This window comes from Magallana gigas, chromosome 2, assembly GCF_963853765.1.
Source record: "Magallana gigas chromosome 2, xbMagGiga1.1, whole genome shotgun sequence".
NCBI lineage: Eukaryota > Metazoa > Mollusca > Bivalvia > Ostreida > Ostreidae > Magallana > Magallana gigas.
The window spans coordinates 3,277,927-3,300,254 of record NC_088854.1 but is presented as its reverse complement, the minus strand read 5'-3'; the positions used below and the strand labels follow the sequence as shown (position 1 = coordinate 3,300,254).

Sequence of the window (22,328 nt, the reverse complement as noted above, 5' to 3'; positions counted from 1 at the left end):
TACGGATAAGTGCTGTCAGAATTACTTTGTTGTACTTAGAAGTAGTGTTTTTGTCGAAAACTTCGTTTGGCGTTAAAATGCAAACCTAAAATGTAACTATTTAAATTTTAAGTTAGTCGACCAAACCTTCGAGATACAGGAGAGACGGAGAGATGCACGTACGATATAAAAATGTTTTCAAACAAAAAGGTAGCACGGACAGATATTTATGCAAGTTACTATATTAACCAGAACGTTTTTTTGGAAATTATTTGACTAGAATTCCCTCTGCTTACATTCAGCAGAAACACATCTGTGCTTTTCTCTTCTAAAACCAATCTTTGTTGAAAATTACTGACAAGATGTGGACAATTCCCAATATTTTGATTTTTACGAGATATTGATCCTTTAATATTTCGGCAATTTTTCATTTTTTTTTTTTAGCTATTAGCATGCCGTAACTCTTAATGTTAGAATTTTACCGGTCAATAGTTCACTGGCATTTCGTGTCATTTTACCTCCTGATGAATCTTGTAGAATCCCTGTGCGATGTCTACCCCTTTGTCAATGCCGTCAATTTTGCATTTCACTTCAGATTTATGCAACTGCAATGCTATTCAGTTTTTTTTCTTTCTTTATTTGAGAAATAAAACCCAACACCAATTTAATGTTTTTGTGACCGCGTAGATTTGCACGGTGCTAGGGAATTTTTCTGGATCTGCATCGGTCGTGTGCAGTACGAACCGGGTGAGGGAATGTTGGCGTAAAGGGTATAAGGTATAAGGTGTAGGCGCGCTGTAGGCCGTAAGGTAAAAACGAAGGGTAGGATTGCCGTATTCCCGAGGGTCCACCAGTATACAGTTCCAGAGAAATAAACAGGCAATTGATGCAGGATTCCACATTTATTGGACGAGATTCAACGATGGCAACATTCTAACAATTTAACAGACAGACATTTTACAAACAAGTCGGATATGGCAAGTAGTGGCCTCCGGACTCAAGACTCTGGGTGAGTCGGACGTGGCCGAGGCTGGCCACCGTATTCCAGACTGTCGATTGACAATTCTACATAACTATATATAAGAATCTGAACAATGAGTATAGATTGACAGGTGATGACATAAGTAAGCTGAGTAAAAGGTTCACAGATATAAAATAATTAAATAAACTCAATGAGTCTTTGATGTCCAAGAAATGAAAAACTGATAATTGAACGATGTTGTTTCAAGAGATCAACAGTCCCTGAGACATGGCACTCTGTCTCTTTGAAATCACATTAAGAGTCCGAAAAGCGTCAATCACCAAATAAATAAGTAACTCTGTAAGAAATAAACTGTGAGAAAACACTACGAAACAGATGTTGAAGTCCAAAATAAAGTTATAATTAAACAGTGAATTTTGCACGGTGATATTTTTATTAAACAACTTACCAAATTAGACAAACAAACCGTACACATAGTTTAAGATCAATATAACGGTATTCTCATTTAACTAGAAAATGGCGGTATATTAAATAAATTTAAACCCGATACCTTTAATTGAACTTGAGAGTTTTCTGTAAGCAGAATTAGAAAGGGGAATTCCCCAAAACTCTTAGGGATTTAAACCCGTCAAATCAGTTTTACCTTTAGAACAGAAGCAATGGAATACACAGCAGCCACTTTGTTGGTAGCAATAATAATGGTGAGAAAAACTTATGTTCTATGCATGTCTTTTTATTAAAACTTGTCAAATTTTAGGGAAACTTGCAACAATCAAACATGAGTAAAACTATTATTACAGCAAAACACGCTTATAACGAAGTCCTAGGGACGGGCGATTTTAATTTGTTAAAAGCGTAATTCGTATATCCGTCCAGTTTTCAACATTTAATAAAGTCACGGTAAATGAAAATCACTTCGCTGTAAGCGTCAATTCATTATAAGCGTGTTTTTCTGTATATATTTAGCAAATGATCCTGATCTTCTTTTGGATTAATCTCCATAAATCATAAACTAACTAAATTAATATTTAAAGATTTGAATTTGAAACTGAAAAAAGTAAGAAAATAGTTTTAATTTAATTAAAAATAATCAATATATTTCAAAATTTATTTCAATCGCATTTGAATTAAAGATATGTTTGTCAATAGTCAGATTAAACAATTTTCAAATTACAGAGTTAGACTTCGAGTTACAGAGTTTGACAACAATTCCTTTAAAAAGAATAGATCGATATTTTCCGGTTTTCGTGTATGATGTCTGGAAAAATTTCAGTTTGTTTTATTTGTAACTTAAAGACTAATGGCACTTTTCTAATTTCACATTTGTCATTTTAATTAGTAACGATTTTTCTTATCAAGGAAGAAAAATTTAAATGGTCCGTCAATTCACGAAAGTCTTTTTACCATGAAAAACGTTTTTTATCCACAAACTTGGAAATGTTCCAAAACTTCCTTTGAGGGAAAGAAGCATGAACTGAATTATTTAAATATATTTAATTCATTTCATTTGATCGTTCATTAGTATCTAGTACAACTTTCCTCCGAGCCAAAATAAAAAACAACTTCCTGCTCTTGGATTATAAAGATTTTACATAGGATATCCTATTACACTGGTAGGGGTTCTCCAGCCAGGGCACGAGTTTTCAAAAGTTGATTAAAACTGACAGTGTGGTCCAGAGTGTTGTCCACTGCAGTACTCTACAGAAACTTACAGGGAATAATCTATGATGTGTACTCTCATTCTATGACGAGATTAAACAAAAATGTATCTCTTTGATGTGTGATCAATACGCGTGGATTTTTTTTTCATTTGATATATGTACATAACACATATTTATGAGTGCACATTACAAAACGCTGATAACCAAAACCAATGTCTGCGACTGGTTATTGTCCATTTTAACGTCATGTTGTAAGCTTTTACTTTACCGTGTGGCAGTAAATACAAAATTTACAAGTTGTCATGTTGTAAATGTTGTATTTACTTTCAAATTGTGTAGAACGAAACTATAAGCTTTGACATTTAGCCGCTGCATAGCTGTTAACCAGGCAAATCTCCATAAACATAACGAACCGCTTTTTGTGGAAAAATTAGTCATTAAAATAATATTGTTATTCAATGGTCAATATAGTCAACAACATTGTTTATTTGAAATAATTTACGACATCCATTCTTACTATGATGCGTTCCGATTCATTTATTCAAGGAAAGTGTGTACAATGTATCATGTCAAAGGTATAAATAAACCATGTCGAAACTATTGTGCACATCAATTATACTACACACAGTCATTGGAAAATAAAACAAGAAAATACTGATTTGATAACGTACGTATATATATATATATATATATATATATATATATATATATATATATATATATATATATATATATATATATATATATATATATGAAAGGGCGGCCGAATATTCTGTCTTTGTTTTATGTCACACGTGTTATTTCTTTTTGCAGCCTTTCGGGTCCTTTGGCGACTCCTCGGATAATCTATCGCCTTGTTCTTTTGTGGACCTGTATAACGCCGAGTTTCAACAATGCACAGACTCGTCAGGAGGGAACCTACTTCCAACAGACATCTTTTTTTGGCAAAACCTGCCAGCATTCACGATCTGTACGTTTAGATGTATTATTGATGGGAAAGATGTTTCTCGAATTTGTGAAAATGGTCGATGGACGGGTCCCAAGTGTAGTAAGTAACACATCTATGAAGCGTCCCTTTTACAGCAAACACTATAAACCCAAGAAATGTATGACATTTGAGATCACTAGTATATCTATAGTTTATAGAAGAAAACCCAAATAATAACTTGAATTGAATTTTCAGAGTCCTACAGAGCGAAGCGCTTTTGGAGGAGAAGGAGAAGAAGTCCTCCACCCCCTCCCCCTGGTAAGTGACGTAATATGTTTGCGTCGTAAACAATCCAAAAACCACTGATGCGAGTCATTTTACCTCTCAAAAACTTTCCCGAGTATGTCAGACATAGGGAGATTGGATAAGGAATGTGAAAGTCGTCTTTCCCCTCCAATTTTTTAACATAAAAGAAAAAGGACAGGCCGGATTAATTGCTTGGAGTTTTTTTTAATATTATAGATACTACACCTCCTACGATTGGCTGCCCAGGGAACGTATATGTCACAGCTAACCCATTGGAAACGTCGTCTGTCGTCAGCTGGACGGAGCCCACTGCCTACGACTCCAAGGATGGATACTTGGGGTATTTATATCTTTATGACAACGCGCTCAAACTCACATAAATAATTTAGACTATGAAGGCGTGTATTGTGTTCATAGTACCTGAAGGGTACATGTAAATAAATAAAATATAATATTACGTAACAACAAAGATTGTCTAACATCCATTTTAAAGGGACCTGGACACGTTTTATTTTTATTTTTTTATTCTTTATGTATAAAAAATGCTTTCTTCTGTATTTTGAATGATTGTTCTAAATTTGAATGTTAGAAGTCAAGTTACAAGAGAGATTCAGTGGTAAGAATTCATTGTTATGTAAATAAAGCTCGATCAAGTCTTAAGGTGGCTCATTACACCGAGAAATATTTTCTCAAATCAGCAGAAAATTACTTGATTATGATAGATATAATAATGGATAAGAAGTATTTAAGTCAAATTGGCCAAAAAATATGCAATTTTGAATGAAAAATTACATTTTCAAAAATTTAATTCAGTTTGCATGAACAAAAGCTCCAGGCGGATTCGAGCTCATGATCTGCAGTTCAGAAGCCCAATACTTTAACCACTGAACTACGACGATATACAACCTAATTCAACGATATAAACAGTTTAACAAAACATCTAAATTGCCATCTTGTGACGTAGTGTCGTAAAAAGTATAAGTGTAGGTGTAGTGAGGTACCTTAATTTTAAATTAATGTGTCCACAACACGGCCGTAGCGCAATGGAGGCAATGGAGGCAAATATCTCACATTTGACATGATTATCAAATTTTTAGCAAAGTTTTTTTCCTAATGTCAGAGTTAAGAGGACCATTCTTTTGTAAAAGTGAGACTCACTAAAAGTGAGCTCATCTAACTTTTATGGCCCTAGGGTCTGAACTCGCCAATTTTACGGTAATGAAAAAATTAAATTACAGAAAATGTATAATAATATCTTGAAAATTCTCATCAAAATGTTCAGTCTTAATTTATTTTAATCCCATCGACCTTAAATCATTAAGCCTGATACCCTCCTCATACCTTTAGAGGTGCTCCTTAAAGATAAACTACCCAAAATGATTCAGTAATAATGTATTTCGTTTTTAAAACAATTGGTAATGATTTTTCAGCACAACAAGGTCTGGTCCCGCACCTGGAAGTCGGTTTTCAGAAGGAGCTACAACGATTGGGTACTCGGCGCGCGATAGCGCCGGTAATACCGCTCAGTGTTCCTTCAGCGTTACTGTCACAGGTAGGTTCGTAAGACATGGATAAAATGGGAGTGGGGGTCCCGAATTAAGTTTACACCCTGTAATAAGAGCTTCGTTAACTTCCATTAATATCATGTAATGAAATACATTGCCCATTTCCAGTGGTGCGCTGCCCGCCGCCCTCTTACTCGGGTTCCTACAGCTGTACCGGGGGCACGTCCTACTTATACGGAGCGTCTTGTTCCTTTGACTGTTCTGCTCTAGGATACGAACTGATTGGACAATCTAAGGTCACGTGCCTGTCCTCTGGGCATTGGAGCAACTCGATTCCATCTTGCCAGCGTATGAATTTATTGATCTTAAGATTCAACGTTTTTGATTTTTCCGAAAGACATGTTATTAATAGAATAATAAAACTTCATTTAACATGTACAGTTATTTCATATATTCATATCATGATAGGACATGAAGTTACAGAGCACGCTATGTTGTAGGCGTTAACTGTGGTGACCCTGGAGTGCTGACCAATGGCGTGCCAGATTTCCCTGGAACTCGGTACGAAGACGTGGTGACCTACACATGTAATGCAGGGTACAACATCACTGGAGATGTAAACCGCAGGTGTCAGGCTACCGGCCTGTGGAGTGGATCTCGACCAATCTGCTGGTGTAAGATGGTGTACTCTCTTTCGTATTAGAAAATTTTTAATAATAATTTAACGGGAAAAAATGATTTACATTGTTAACGTTTTATTACTCTAATTTTCAGACTCCATCAGTTGTTCTAGTTCCCCTTGTTTAAACGCAGCGACCTGTACTAATACATTAGGAGGATTTAAGTGCGCATGTGCGCCAGGCTGGACCGGAAGTGTCTGTGAAACAGGTAGGGTATCATAAACATTAACAGATACATGTATTTCAGTTGTGTGAGCTGGTTGATCATTTTCCTTGGTAAGCAACCTAATGTACCAACAAATTCTTAATCAGATGTCCAACCTCCCGTGATGTCCAACTGTCAGAACTCTGAAACAATTTTGACGTCACAACCAGAAGCTGTAGCGTCATGGAACATCCCATCATTCCACGACCCAATGGGGAATCAAATAAAAGTGCAGTCCAATTACCCCCAAAATACATCTACTTTTCCATGGGGAGACTTTACGGTCCAGTATTCCGCACTCAAACTAAACAACGGTCTGCGCACGGAGTGCAACTTTAACTTGTCTGTCAAACGTACGTACAGTTATATATCATATTCAGTCTTTCTTACACATGTTTTTCGGCTTTCTTACTTTTTTCTATATTTAACAGCCATTCCATGCCCTGATCTTGCGATTCCTCCAAACGCTGTCATGGTCTGTAACGACTGGAATACCGATATGCTGAACATGTGCGTTATTGTATGTCAATCCGGGTATTTCGTTCCCAATGGTTACAGCGAGGATGTACTGTATGTGTGCGGATCCAGTGGGAACTGGTCCCCTGCTGGACCGATGCCAGAATGTATCGGTAAATATTCTGTTAATCCTGACCTGTCCCTGTAACTTCCTCTCTCTCTCTCTCTCTCTCTCTCTCTCTCTCTCTCTCTCTCTCTCTCTCTCTCTCTCTCTCCTCTCTCTCTCTCTCTCTCTCTCTCTCTCTCTCTCATTGTTGTCGGAACTGTTTAAACTTCAAACAAAAGAGATTTATAAGCATGGTCATTTTTCTTGGTAAAACATGTATATAAAATATCAAAAGAGATGAATTGTCAAATCTTTTTTATTAATGTTTTTAATTAAAATTAATTGAACTCCTATATATGGCCATCTTCATTTAAATGTAATGTTTTACTTTTTTTTCTTTTTAGCGGGAACCCCATCATACATTCGGAATGCACCGTCCTTTACAGATTGTAATAATAGCAAATCCCGGTCGGAACTTTCTTTACATTTCATTGATCTCCTGGAGAGGTCGAACTTCGCTCATATTTGTAAAACAACCACTTGTGATGCAAACAACGTCAGTATACGATGCTGATTTTATTGAACTTTGTATGTTATTTTTATTGTCTGATATTATATTTATTATTGAAGCTCTTTATATTAAAGCAACTGATATAAATATTTATTGTGAAAAACTATATCAAACGTATGTGCATGAACTAGACGGGTGATAACCCATCTGAGCTTTGATGTCCTGTGTGTAATGTAAAAATGAGTATCTTCAGCTTTGGTTGCAAGTTTTTTGCCGGGAAAGGGGGCATACAGTTTTCCTCACCCCAACAAATATTCCTGGTCCAAAATCTTTTGATAATTAAGGGAAAAATATTCTCTCCGAAAGCAAAAAACTATATGACGGGAATGGCAGTTGTTTCCCCATAGTAGCTTTTCCCAACGGAAAACCTACTATAAAAAAAATACATGTATAAAGTAGCCTTTTCCCCCGGGGGAAAAGCTACTATATAGTACCCAGTTTCTTCACGTTTATAAAAAAAATAGGTATGGAAACCCATTAAGGATTTAAATCAATGTTTCTACACTCCCAGGTTGCATATTTGTGCATTCATCTGTACAGGTTAAGTTTCGTTCTGCCGATTTATTATTTTCTATAAACAATGCTAATAAATGAACATATGTGTAATAGAATTAAACATAGAACTTAATTTAGGTGATTAATTGAAAATAAAAGTACTTGGTTTTACAAGATATACATTTATATGCATAACTCTGTATTCTGAATTTGTAATTGAAATTTTTTTTGAGAATTTTTCAATAAATATATCAGTCTGTTTGTGCAAATTTTGTCCAGGTTAAACCTCTATTTAAGAGAATTTTTGGATGAACTGAAGGATATGAAATAAATAGTATAACAAGATTATTAGGTAAGTGAATCGTATATCTTGTTTTATGAGGCACTGTTTTCAAAACTGTTTATTTTTAAATCACTTTGCGAAATAGAAAGGGAATGGTAATGTATACACAATTCTACTACAGTTATTGCCAAGATCAAAGAGATGCCGCGGACATTATTCTCCAATATACATGTACCACGAACGTCATCAGTAAATTATCAGATCAGAAATACTTATTTGTCTCGCAATGATCATGAAAGTACAACTTCAAACCGTAAAAAATTTAAAACCATGTCAATTTCACGTGTTAGTTCCAGTCAAAACGATGTGTATTGCCTCAAATGTTTTTTTTAAGAGATCAATGCAGCTGTTCCTAGGACCTCCCTAGCACATCTTCACTGCGTGTTTTTACATTTAAAATATATAACGTGTAGTAGTTATAATCGTATTAAAGTGCCCTTAAAATGTTAGGAATATAACTCAAAGATATTTTATAAATAAGTGAAGAGTATTAAAAATCCCAAGAAAAAATTCTGTCGTCTGCATGTAATTCCTTTGATCGATACACATGTAAACATTACTAACAAAACCACTGGGGTTACACGGAACAGCCGTCAAAATGACCTAGATCGTCTCTCTTTAGGAAAACGATCTGTAGAAATACTGGGCTGTTAGTAGAATACAAATAAAGTTCTTGTTTTCGTGAATGTTGCAGGATAACCTCCTCGGTCTCGAAATGTTGTTTAAAATATAAATGCCTCGGCTAACGCCTCGGCTTTTATATTTAAAAACAACATTTCTCAACCTCGGAGGTTATTCTGCAACATTCACGATAACTCGTACTTTATTTCTTAAGTTTAGTTTAGGCTCCATTTCACATTTTCCGAGGTAACCAGCAAAGATACCGACTTTATTCTGGTTGTGATGCCATTTCATTTTTTTAAAAATTGTTTACATCATAAAACCTGCTTTTCGTAAGGAAAAATGTGCTTAAAACATGAATATGAATATGCGTGACTTAAAACCATAATTGTAAATACCAACTTTACACATGCATTTTATACATATTCAATTCTTATGATAATACCCCTTACCCTCGATCTAGAACCCCATCAGTCGAAGTAAAACATTTCAATTTCTCATCATTTTATTCCATCCTGTCTTTCGTTTGATATTTAGAAGTAGAAATATATTATCATGCATATTAGGATCGTCAATTTTAACAGTATTAATGTAAAAGCTATAGACTTTTAAACGAAGGAGGAAATACTTTTCAACTTCTTCTTATTCCTTCCTTTACAAAATTAATTTAAAAATTGGTCTGTTAGTTTCCTGGGAGGAGTTTAAACATAGATAATAATATATGGCAAAATTAAAGTTCCAAGTCGGCGCATTTTCACTCAAATGTATTCTGACGTGTTCTGTTAAAAACGTCAAAATCAAAACTGTAGATAAGCATCTACTAGAGGGGAAAAAATCGAGGTATTCCGAAATCCGAATAAAAGGTGTTCTAAAAAGGTGTAACAAAAGGTGAAATAAATGCCTTTGTTTATATCAGAGTGAAAAAACAGTGTATTTAATACTAAGTATTAATACATGCCATTATTATCCTTTATTATTAGATATTAGTATCATATCAGCTATTGCAAATTGTTGCCACGAATGGTCCGCCATAAACATGACCTAAATGTAAAAAGGGGGGAATTCTACTATTATATATAGAGGGAAAACTGCTATATAGCCATTTTTCCAGGGGATGGGGGGGGGGGGGCGGCTATATAACCATTTTTCCGGGGGAAAGATGGCTAGGGGGAAAGGGCACTATATAACACCGGTAACTTATATGTAACAGTATGATAGCGGTCCATGTGGTCTGAGTAAAGTGGGTAGTTTTTTTATTACATCGAAAACTTTGAAGATTTGATCAATACCTGATATAAATATGTTTCATATCGTACATCATGTTCAATAGACAAAGGACATGATAATCAACCTGATTCAACGCGTACAGGTGACTCCTCTTTTTCGCTTTTTGTTGATTCAAACGTTATTCGATTTCTAGATCCCTTTTTAAGTATATCTGTTGGTACACGTATATATATCAAATGATTAGCGGATTCTTATCATATTCTGTGTGATTCTCTTCGGGTATTTATCGACTGTTAGCACGTATAGGTTACAAATAATTGCTACCTCAATGACACAATGCAAAATGGTGAGTAATAAAAAAGATGGTCGACTTGTTGACGGCAATGATACCAATGTGAACGGACAGAGTCTGAGTAGGGTCCATGTGGAAATGTTGTATTTATTTCCACATTCAAATTGACAAGCGTAGGTATGGTTGAGCTGACCCTGATACCTACTTGTGCTTATTTACATGCCATATAAATGAATAACAAGAGTGAATATATGTTGTATCAATGAGTTGATTAATTCTATACAAAATATAAACTGTCAAAATGCTAGGTATGGGGGCTACTAAAAATGTTGAATCAATAAAACTGAACACACTGTTTTTAATTAAGGAATAAAGAATCATTCGCTTTATGGTTTTTTATAGGTTTGGTCGCGCCTGCCCGACCATTGATAGTATAGGTTTGGTCGCGCCTGCCCGACCATTGATATTATAGGTTTGGTCGCGCCTGCCCGACCATTGATATTATATAGGTTTGGTCGCGCCTGCCCGACCATTCATATGATTCAAAAAATGATTCCTTTATATCTTTCATGTAATTTTTAGCAATTTAACTATTAATATTAAATTACAGACATTTTAACAGACATTACGTTACTTTCAATTTGTATATTAATATTCATTTATTATTTAATAAATATTTGACCTGCGCATTCTTTATTACACATATATACTTCACCGATCAAACAACAACAAAATAATTCATAACATTGAGTCTGTGTTTCCTATTTATTGCTTCGTCATACAGTGTTAAAATTACCGAATTTATTGTAGTGTCCTTTCTGACATTTATTTCTTTAAAAAATAAAATCTGCAATATGACGTCTAAAGTCGTCATATTGCAGATTTTATATTAAGAAATAAAATATGTCAGAAAGTACTGTAGGATCATTTGAAAACTTACTTAACCGTTAAAAAATTCAGAGAGCGAGGGAGAGAGAGAGAGCCGTGTGTAGTTACACTGTGTTGTTCACAGCTAACACTCTCAGTATTCCTGTCGAGCTGGGTGGAGTGACCCAGATACTGGCAAGATGGCGAGCGACAAACTTAGGGTGCTGTTGGTTCTAGGAAGTATCCGAGACGGCAGACAGGGGCTCAAAGTGGCCAAGTTTATGAAGAAAGCGCTGGCCACCCGAAACCTTGAGGTGATCTTCTACGGTAGGCAAATTAGTGTTACAATTCAAAATTCAGACAGTAAAGAAATTTAGTTTTCGATATCAAAATTATTACTTCTGAAGTTCTGGAAAATCTAACTTTATAATTTATTTTTTTATTTATTTTTTTTTTTTTTTGTGTGTGTATATCACAACGGACAGTAGCGCATATGTATGCTTAATATAGAGTACAAGTGTCCCCAACTTTGATACCATGCTGTGTAGAAGCGCGTTAATTTTCGGATTAGTTGAAATCCCTTTGTAACGCTTTATATGGAAAAACAGTCTCGGCCACTGAACAGATTGACCCGGGCAAGTTCTGTAATCTGTCTGCAAACACAATTTTAAACTGTAAACCTGTTTGGTCATCAGTTTGGTTTTTTTTTCTGGTTTTGTTTTTTGTTGTTTATTTGGAGGGGTAGGGTTGGAATGGTTATTAGTTTTTGTGTTTTGTTTTTTGTTTTTTGCGGGGGCGGGGGTAATACCACAATCAAAATCTAATTTAAAGAAGCTTTATGGTACATGTATATTGTAACACGTATCTCGACTGCCACACTCTAGTTTTCAAGTAAAAGTGCATAACATCAGTTTTTAATCATGATATCGATTACTCTCACGTGACCGTTTATCAGCCTTATTTGCAACCTATGAAAGTTTTTCCGCATAAGGGCTGTGGGCGTGATTTTGGATTAGGAAGCCGATGCCATGTTTCATGTGCCATTTCCTTTAATGGACGGCCCATTGTGTTGTGAAAGCTTGTGTTGTCACTCACACTTGTTTCTCACACTATTCCCCAAACATGTCACTATTGATCACACCGTCACCCTAGAGGGGAAAAAAGAAATTTCATGGTTCAGTTTGCCACCTCTGATGCCCTGTGATCGCCTCTCCTGTCTTTGTATCCAGTTGACGGTGTCTTCAGTGATATTCTTGTATAGCTGCTATATGTTTTGTCATCTAGAAATTTAATCAATCAAGAATCCGTGAGATATGTCTGATATTGGCTTTATGGGTTCCTTTTTGCACTTCATACAATGAATATTGTATTCTTTCAAGGCTGCAATAAGCTCTGCTACAATTTTTTTTTTAATTTCTATTGTATCTAATACTTTCATCAAAAGTTTTAAGTCCGGAGATTGGTCGCCTCGCCAGCTGTCTGATCATTTCGTCATAGTTTTGTAAACAATGGTATAGAATGGATCTTCGATCAAACCAGGATTAAGAAGGCACTAAACAAGTGACAGTTTCAAATCGTGTGTGCATGTTATAAACGGTTTATTCCCACGTAGCTATAATTCTGACATTCTTATTCCCACCTAGCTAAAATTGTGATTTTCACACCTGAGTGAGCACTGAGTATAGTCTGTTTTAGGTGTGAACTACCGGTATAAAATTCACTTGTGATATACTTTTAGAAATTCTTGATAATATGGATTTACAGTGTTATAAAAATGTTAAGAACTATCAATTATTGAAAGGTTTCATATCTATAAATTAAATAAATAAAATAAAATTAAAAATAAATAAATTAAAAAGGAAGATGACCATATATTATGTATTCTGATGTTAACATATATCAATTTGATTTCTATTGTCATTCTTTTGAGCTACATGGATAAATATGATTTTGGCTCTTCAAAACCGTCAGAGTTGTAAATATAATCTTCCCTAGATAAACGCCTAGATAAAAAGGTGGAACTTTATTCGTACATATTTTCATTAACCTATTGCTTCATCGCCGATTTATACTTTTTAATGATTTTTTGTTTTCTTGTTTGTTTGTTTGTTTGTTGTTTTTTTTTTTTGGGGGGGGGGGGGGGGGGTTGCTTATAACAACCTGTATATGTGTCTTTGAAATCAACAGATCCTTTTTCATAAAAGGGGGGAATCAACTTTCTACATTGCTACGTGCATTGTTTTAAAATCCATTGTAAAGAAGAAAATGTTTGTAATGCAAGTTAATAACGGGGACTTCACACAGTAATAATGTTGAAAAAAAAATTATGCACGCATGCAAAATATTACATTATCTAGCGTTTCAGTAACTTTATTCTAACATTCTTAAATCATCTATCCACATAACCTTTTCATGTGATTAAAAAAATCAAATTTATAAAATGTTCTTAAAATGGTAATACAAACTTTCTAGATAAAATTCTACACTGCTTTATATGCAACGTTGCAACAACAACAAAAATTACATCAAATTCATTTACTTTGATTTTTTCATTTCATCTGCAACTTCTTTCGGGAAAATTAGCATAGGAAGTGCGACATCCTCTTTGACCAAAATCGTGACCATGCCCTTTTAATGCAACTATGTCTGTTTACCTTCTCATCACTCAAAAGAATCATTATGAATATTGAGTAATTTTAAATAAAATAAAATTAATTCCAAGAAGAATCATAAAACAAACCCTTTTTAATTATTAAAATTCACATCTATTAAATGTATTTAATTAATTTTTTTTATTTTAAAACATAATCTTGAAAATGTGTCTGTTATTTTTTCATTTAATTAAAAATGTACCTAAGGTCAATAATTGAACAGACTATAGTTCACCTGTAACTAATTTCCTTTGATCTTTGACACCCTTACCTGTGCAACGTTCCCACTTAGCTAAAATCAGTCACCCATAGAAAATTCAGAATTTCAGTTAAGTGGGAAGACACCTTATAAACATGTTTATATAGATATTTTGTGGACAGATGATTTGGAATTTCCTCAATTAAAATTGAAAAACAATTTGATTGAAACTGAAATTTTCATGTAAAACTTATTGTCAAATTAATTTAACTTGACCGTTAAAAAAGATTTTAAAAAGATTTATTTCCTTAAACAGAATAACCTCCCTGATAAATGAGAAACTTTCAAATTATTTGTCTCACGAAGGGATCATGTTCAAATTTTGCAGATCTACTTGAGATGGACTTTCCAACGGTCAAGCAACCAGTACACTTTTACGGACCGGACCGAAGCGGGGCCCCTCAGATCCTGGTAGATTGCGAGAAGACGATACAAGAAGTTGACGCCATTGTTGTGGTTACGCCGGAGTACAATAACAGTATCCCTGCGTCACTCAAGAACTTCTTGGACGCCTTCCCCGACAGTGCCTTTGGCTTTAAGCCAAGTGGTATCACGTGTTACTCACAGGGTAGGTATCTTTTTGGGTCTGAACTTGCCTTCCGTGCGCCAATCACTCAAGTTTTAAACATACATGTAGAAATATGATTCCTTTTAAGGAAGAATTAGACGGGAGTCAATTGTACTTGATATTATTTTATTAATTTGTTCTTAAATAAAAGGTTTCCATTCCATTTCCATTTTTGCAACGAGGTTGTCTAAAATCGACGTATGTATACTATAGTATGCCCCAAGTTATTGGTTCCATCACTTTTTGATGATTTTTAATTAAAAAAAACACATACCGGTGAAAGAAGTACAATTGAAATCGATGAAATGGAAAATATCCAAGATATCTTCTTTGACAAATTATCCTTTTCAATTATAAACGAAACAAATTTTCTTACGGAGATTTGCAATTGGAAACATCTTTTCTCCATTCGGAAGTACTCGAGACACCTCGCGCAATTTTTCAACGTTATCATCCGGGCAATTTCTTGGCTGGTGCAATGCAAAACCCACGTAGACTTTCTATTTTGGGATGTGTATTGAAACCTGAAGCGTTGGAGGGGGCGTTACAAAACAGATAATCTGATCATTTTTCATATTTATTTAGCGGATGAACATAGTTTGAGCACAAAGGTATTTATTATTATTGAAATATCAAGCGAAAAGTGATGGAAGCGAAAACTCGGGACAAAGTATAGTTACGACACGCCAATTTAGGGCGACACGTATAGCGACATAGGATAAGTTACATAAAAATTTATCAAACTTGATATGGAATAATTATTATGTATTTGTAAATTTAATATGTCCATTATAACATAGCAAAATAGTATTGTAACGGTTGCTTGTTGTAATTTATTCAACTTCTTATTGAAAAGTCGTTGATTAGAATTATAGGAAAATTCGTCATGGTTAATAATAGAAAACTAAAGTGCCCTGGCTACTCCTGACATAACCATGTACTTAAGGCAGTGGCCTTGTGTGTGACTTTGATTCTCTTCTATAAGTAACATTTGTTAGGTATCATTATCATAGGGATAACATTCAGGTGAAGAAATCAAATTCAAATATCGATTCAAGGTGTTGGTGTGTCCAGTTCTCAGTCCTACATTGAGCATAAAGGTTTTAAAACCATCCTCTAAAAATATTGTTCTTGAAATCATTATCCTGTGTTATTTCAGGTACCTATGGGGGATTGGGTGCGGCTATAGCTCTAAGGACCACTCTGGGAATTCTCGCGTGTCCTTGTGTGTCAAGAATGTTCGCCATACCGTACGTACAAAATGTACTCGATGACGATGGGAATGCACTCGATGATAAACTGAACACAGATGTGAAGCCAATGCTAGATCAGCTTGTGTGGGCGGCAACCGCCGTCAGAAATCACCGGAAGTGTGCTGAACTTCCGGTCTCATCTTTCTTCGGGAGCTAGTGTCATCTATTTTGTTTGTGATTTGAAAGTTGTCTTTTCTGCAGTGTTGCGTCAGAGCGATAGAAAAAAATCAAAGTACTGAAGAACTGACGGGAGTTGATTTCGTCGATGTTTATCTATTTTAAAATCAATGATATGTTATTTTGCATGACAGGTACATGTAGTTTCTAATTTGAATTACGCCATTTTTATAATATGAATTTTTGGACTTCGACAAGAATGTCGAGAAACACCCATATGAATCATGTTAAATAATATTTAAAGATAAAATTAATTCAATCAAACTATGTATCAGTAATAAAAATATTTCTCGAAAATTGTATGGATCCAAGCAATATTGAACTCTAGTCTAGTCAATCAAACGCTCGGCTGACACCGTAAATCTCCGACAAGGATTTACGGAGACTAAATTGAACTCTGGCGTAGGAATACATACGACTACAAAAAATATTTAAACTGTTCGTACCATTTAAAATCTGACTATTTTCAAGGTATTTATAAATAAGTTTCCTTGAAAAACAATGCTTTAGCATACATTACATCGAATTTATCAATTATTTTCAAGAACTAAGTCTTGTCAGCAGCAATGATTTGTGCTGAGGTCCAAACACTGTTTCACTTTCGGTTTGTCTGAGTAACTGCATAGGAGAGTTGATTAAAATCAACTCCCAAAAAACAAATATTTTACCTTAATGAAAAAGAACGCGATCACAATTGAAATGCCTGTGTATTTTAAATAGGCAGATTAGATCTGATGTGAATTTGTTTGCTCCTTGGTCATCGCTTTAAACCAGGGACCAAACAATTTTTTTTAAACGCTGAAAATCATTTGCCAACGAAAGCCCAGAGAAATGCACACATTAGAGATTCACAGAAAAGTGGTTCAATTTTGGAGATTAACTGCCGACTCAAATAGAACATAGTATTGGAACTGTTCATAATTATATTGATGAAAGCAATTGAAGTACTCTTTTACTTTTTCTTTCATATTCCAAGAATTTAAAAAAAATATTTGCAAAAGGTGTTTGATAAATTTAAAGGGAAACTAAACATTCCCGTCCTGCGAAAATTAAGATTATTTTTGCCTCAGTTGTTAAAATATTTCAAGCGTCAAATTATATTATTCATAAATTTATGAATGTCTATCAGATATGATTGAAGTAACATCTACTTAAAAGACCTTATTCCAAATTTTCGTCGGATGAGCGGTGAATCATGAAGTGGCCTATTACTAGTATTTTTGGCTGTTTCTATAGTACATAGAAAATAAACAGCACTTGACACTTTGAAGTTTGATATCCATCATGTATATTTCATTATTATTCAAGACATAAAAAAGTACAATAATATTAAAATATTTATGACATAATTGACCCGGCTTTGGAGAATACATGTGTACTGTTGCAAGAAAACAGATTGACATTACAAAACATGGTGACAGAAGGGAGGTGTTTATAACTAAACGAAGCTTGGTAACTATAATTGGAAAAGAAAGCAAAGACCAAAGTTAAAAAGGGTCCAAATTGATTAAAAAATAATGTCGAACATGTACACTTTGGTGAGAGTAGTAGTGTGAGCTAATTGATTTTACCCTGTCTGATATGTATCTTGAGTGAGTTTTGATGTTACCAGGGTAACGGAGACAAAAGGACGATGTGTAACGGAGAGAGACGATGTGTTCCTCGGTCATATGTACATGTACATGGCAAGGCATGGTGAAAAACAACACAGGGCCTAACCCTATATATATGGCACATACAACACAATATAGGTGATATGATTCGTAGTGTCAGACTATGAATATAATATATAAAAACAGCTCGAAAACAAGTAATATGTATACACTCCGATTGGAGAAATCTCAAAGTAGCTCAACATGATTTGTACTCCATACGGAAACATCGTATATTTTATAGATATAAAATTCTAAAAGTTAAAATGGCACCTGTGAAATAATTTATGATGCCTACTGATAATGACAAAATATTTAAGCAATGCAGAGAAAAACAAAAAGCTTATACATGATAAGCTTATTAACAGTACAGGAGATAATGAATGAATCAATACTTGTGATGATTGGTCCATTTTCTGAATAAGAGGACTCTGTATGATTAATGTCAGGATCCTTAACTAGAGGGTTAACTATGATAGTGAATAGTGAAGACCAGTAATTGATGAAAGGGACAAAACATTAATGACCGATACAGGGAGAGACGATATTTGTTACCTCGTACACTGATTGACATTAGCTCTTGTTAAAATAATAAACACATAGGAATACGGTGGCATTTCTACCGAGTCATTCATAGAGACAGGAGTGATGTCTGGCAAGCGGTCATCCGCGGTCATCTTCAACACATCACCATTTAAACAAACTAATCTGTAAAACAAACAACAGAGTGAAAAATATATGACCTGATTGAATGTCAAATGCATATAGCACAAAAAAGGAATGGTTTAAAATGGCGATGCTGGCAGATTTTGAAATTAGATAGAAATCAATAATGTTAATTAAATTAAAAAAAAAAAAATAATTGTAATTAGAACAAGAGGCCCATGGGTCACATCGCTCAAATGAACAACAGTTTCTCGTAACATTCTATTTCGTAGCATATGCTAAATCAATTTTAAATTTGAACCCCTTTCTGGGACCCCAGTATTGGCCCAGGGATTATGATTGGCTTTAACAATCTAAAGTCTACACTATTTGAGGATCCTTGTATAGAAATCTCACAAACTGTAGCATTTTAGTTCTCAAGATAAAGATTTTTAAACATTTTCCATATATATTTCTGTTAAGCTTTGAACCTCTCTTGAGGCCCTAGTATTAGTCCAGAGGTCACAACTTTATTTTTTTTAGAATTTACATTATTTAAGGAAGCTTGCATAGTAATCTCACAAACTGAATCATTGTAATCAGAAGAAGATTTTTAAATAGTTTCCTTCTATATTTCTATGTTAAATTCTGAGGTCCCAGTATTAGATCGAGGGTGACTGGTCACAGCTTTATTAATTTTAAATCTACATGTACTCTATTTCTGGATGCTTACGTAGTAATTTGACAAACTGAAGCATTGTAGTTCTCGAGAAGAAGATTTCTATATACACTTCTATGTTAAACCTTGGACTCGTCTTGGGTCCAAAGTATCAGTCCAGGGGTCACTATTTTAAGAAATATTGAATCTACATTATCCAAGGTTGCATGCATAGCAATCTCACAAATTGTAGCATTGTTGTTCCCGAGAAAAGGATTTTTAAACAGTTTTCCTATGTATATTTTCTACGTTAAACTTTGAACCCCTGGGGCCCCAGTTTTGGTCTGAGGGTCACGATTTTTACACTTAAGAATCTACACTACATATACAATTTTTTGTGGGAAATATGGTATTTTTGGCGCAGTGGTTCTTGAGAAAAAAAATTTTAACATTCTTCCGGTCACGGTCCAGTAGTCAGAAGGTTCATTAGTTCAAAGGCCCATTATTCTGAAGGCCCTCTATTCCGAAGGTTTAAAGGTCCCAAGGTTTATTAGTTCGAATGGATCACATGTAATTATTCTGAGAATTTTTTTCGGAATTTCATACAGCAATTTTTTACGAAAAAATTTGTCGTGAACAAATTAAATACAAAAAAGTAGCTTAAATTCCAATTCCAGTTGATATTAAATTAATTTGTTTTTAAAAATCAAAAATTTAAGTGTATGATTTGGATTAAATTTTCTGCAAATTAAGTAGTGTATACAAGCATAATTAATAATATTCCTTCAAGAGTATGTACAATACGTAAAGTAAGAGAAACAGCCAAATTGTCTCCAGTGAGACCATGAGTCTGACATCATCATGATTATTTCGTGCAGGGCGTGTAATGATCAATTTCAGTCCTGTCAGTTTCTTGTCAGTTTCAGCTGCTGTAGATTTCGACCAATCGATAAATGGGGCGTGTAAATTTCAGTCTGGCTGTTTCTATAGTACTATGAATCAACTATAAGTTTCTATAAGAAATAGAGGGAATAATACTTGGTAGATGTAAATAACAGTTGTTTAAGATCTTTTTGAGAATGGCAATGTACAATATGTGACATAACTATGAAATCATCTAGTTACAAAAGGGGCTCAACATAAGAACATATGTAGAAAAATTTGATTTTTTTTTTAATACAGGATCTATTCTGCTCATTCATTGTCTTGATTTTATTATTTCTAGTATAGCGATGTGGCCCATAGGCCTCTTGTTATTTCTAGAGTGATAAAGTATACAACCTCCTATCCCTTCTTTTGTGGGAGATCAAAGAGATGCCGCGGACATAATTCTCCAGTAAACCACGAACGTCATCAGTAAATTATCAGATCAGAAATACCTATTTGTCTCGCACTGGTCATGAAAGTACAACTTCAACCCATAAAATTTTTTAAAACCATGTCAATTTCACGTATTAGTTCCAGTCAAAACGATGTGTATTGCCTCAAATGTTTATATTTAAGAGATCAATGCGGTTGTTCATAGGACCTCCCTAGCACATTTTACATAAAATATATAACGTTTAGTAGTAATAATCGTATTAAATTGCCCTTAAGATATTAGGAATATAACTCAAAGATATTTTATAAATAAGTGAAGAGTATTAAAAATCCCAAGAAAAAATTCTGTCGTCTGCATGTAATTCCTTTGATCGATACACATGTAAACATTACTAACATAACCGCTGGGGTTACACGGAACAGTCGTCAAAATGACCTAGATCGTCTCTTTATAGAAGAAACGATCTGTAGAAATACTGGGCTGTTAGTAGAAAAGAAATAAAGTTCTTGTTTTTGTGAATGTTGTAGGATAATCTCCTCGGTCTCGAAATGTTGTTTAAAATATAAAAGCATCGGCTAACGCCTCGGCTTTTATATTTCAAAACAACATTTCTCAACCTCGGAGGTTATTCTGCAACATTCACGATAACTCGTACTTTATTTCTTAAATATATATATCCTCTATATATTATATAATACAATATCATGTTATTACTTATTACGTTTGCTACTGACTGTATACAGAAATTTGTGGGGTCGGTTAAGTCCATAGAAGGCGGGCGGAGCAATATTATATATTCAATAACTTATTATGCAATTTCATGTGATATTATATAAATAGTGCCTGTTTTTGACAATGGTTTTCGAGGGATGTCAATTTCAACTGTTATCCTCCAAAACAGGCACTATTTATTTTATTATACTGAAGTCTTAACTTCGAAGAAAACTTTACTGTTCTTTTGAAGGAATGAGTTGAATTCTACGACAAACCATACGCGCATAATTTACGCCCATGTAACAATTCGTTACATTACCTGTTGCCAAGTTTGTTGCTAATGCTGAGGGTAATAGAACGGATTATTAACTGCTCAATCCAATCACATTTAACCCTTAACCCTTGCTTAAACCAATCACATTTCAGTATTTAACATGAAAGTATAATAAAATAATATGTATGCCAATATCATATAATACAATATCATATTATACAATATTGTAGCATGATATACATTACTATTCATAACAATATCATGATACAATATCATATCATAATGTACAAAATCAAAGTACTGAAAGTACTGTTAGACGGTGGCTTCGTTTGAAAATGGCATATTACATGTAACAATGAGTGATGCATGACAATTATTGATGTCGAAAACCGCGGCCAGTATCGTATACATGTACTATACTTAACGCTTACTCGCACAACTGGTCGTGAGTTTCCTACATGGATGATTCTGTGGAAATCGTAGCTGTGATATCAATCCACACTTTACAAATGCTGTGTCTCTTGGCCGTCATCTTTTGGTGGAAACCCAAAGATTTATCACAGTAGCCTTTGTAGTATAGAAAATTGTATCTATATTTTGTATCTATATGTTAGTATCTATATCAGCTGACATTAAAAACCCGTTTTCGGTAATACTATGTATTTTGATTGCCCCAGAGTGACTCATTAAATATGTGGGTTGCCACCACATATTGAATGAATAGATCAAATCCAAGGCGATTTCATCACAGAACGCCCAAATATTTGATTGTTTGAAGAAGGGGAATTTTGGTTTTTTCCCTTTTGACCTTTGGGTTGACCCCGCAAAGGGGAACAAATTTTGAAATGTGTGGATTGGACTATTGTGCTTTAAATATATTGTAGATTTCCCAAGTAACGAGAATAAATTCAGCTTTGGTATGATAAAATACT

General features: G+C 34.4%; 3 protein-coding genes across 3 annotated transcripts in view; 2 read left to right on the top strand and 1 right to left on the bottom strand.

Annotated features, from left to right (window-relative positions):
• Positions 1-1,558: 1,558 nt before the first annotated feature.
• Positions 1,559-7,725, top strand: LOC105345420 (P-selectin). The gene is made up of 11 exons (XM_066074521.1): positions 1,559-1,662; positions 3,436-3,670; positions 3,806-3,868; positions 4,073-4,196; positions 5,287-5,408; positions 5,530-5,709; positions 5,862-6,035; positions 6,136-6,249; positions 6,354-6,599; positions 6,678-6,875; positions 7,213-7,725. Exons 1-11 carry the CDS (start codon positions 1,621-1,623, stop codon positions 7,380-7,382), a joined length of 1,668 nt encoding a protein of 555 aa, XP_065930593.1. The 5' UTR covers positions 1,559-1,620; the 3' UTR covers positions 7,383-7,725.
• Positions 7,726-11,278: 3,553 nt separating this feature from the next.
• On the top strand, positions 11,279-17,346 carry LOC105345408 (quinone reductase). Its single transcript, XM_011453540.4, has 3 exons — positions 11,279-11,551; positions 14,463-14,702; positions 15,862-17,346. Exons 1-3 carry the CDS (start codon positions 11,425-11,427, stop codon positions 16,110-16,112), a joined length of 618 nt encoding a protein of 205 aa, XP_011451842.1. The 5' UTR covers positions 11,279-11,424; the 3' UTR covers positions 16,113-17,346.
• Positions 17,347-18,031: 685 nt separating this feature from the next.
• LOC105320771 (heparanase) overlaps positions 18,032-22,328 on the bottom strand; it is a 19,947-nt gene continuing 15,650 nt past the window's right edge. The window contains exon 10 of the mRNA XM_034446996.2: positions 18,032-18,492. Within this exon, the coding sequence (XP_034302887.2) occupies positions 18,336-18,492 (157 nt within the window). The 3' untranslated portion in view covers positions 18,032-18,335. The remainder of the gene's footprint in view (positions 18,493-22,328) is intronic.

Coding starts and splice junctions, on each gene's coding strand:
- LOC105345420 (XM_066074521.1), top strand. CDS start 1,621: ATGGAATACACAGCAGCCACTTTGTTGGTAGCAATAATAATG. Junction 6,250..6,353: donor CGGAAGTGTCTGTGAAACAG/GTAGGGTATCAT, acceptor ATTCTTAATCAG/ATGTCCAACCTCCCGTGATG. Junction 6,876..7,212: donor ACCGATGCCAGAATGTATCG/GTAAATATTCTG, acceptor TTTTCTTTTTAG/CGGGAACCCCATCATACATT.
- LOC105345408 (XM_011453540.4), top strand. CDS start 11,425: ATGGCGAGCGACAAACTTAGGGTGCTGTTGGTTCTAGGAAGTATCCGA. Junction 11,552..14,462: donor CCTTGAGGTGATCTTCTACG/GTAGGCAAATTA, acceptor CAAATTTTGCAG/ATCTACTTGAGATGGACTTT. Junction 14,703..15,861: donor TATCACGTGTTACTCACAGG/GTAGGTATCTTT, acceptor GTGTTATTTCAG/GTACCTATGGGGGATTGGGT.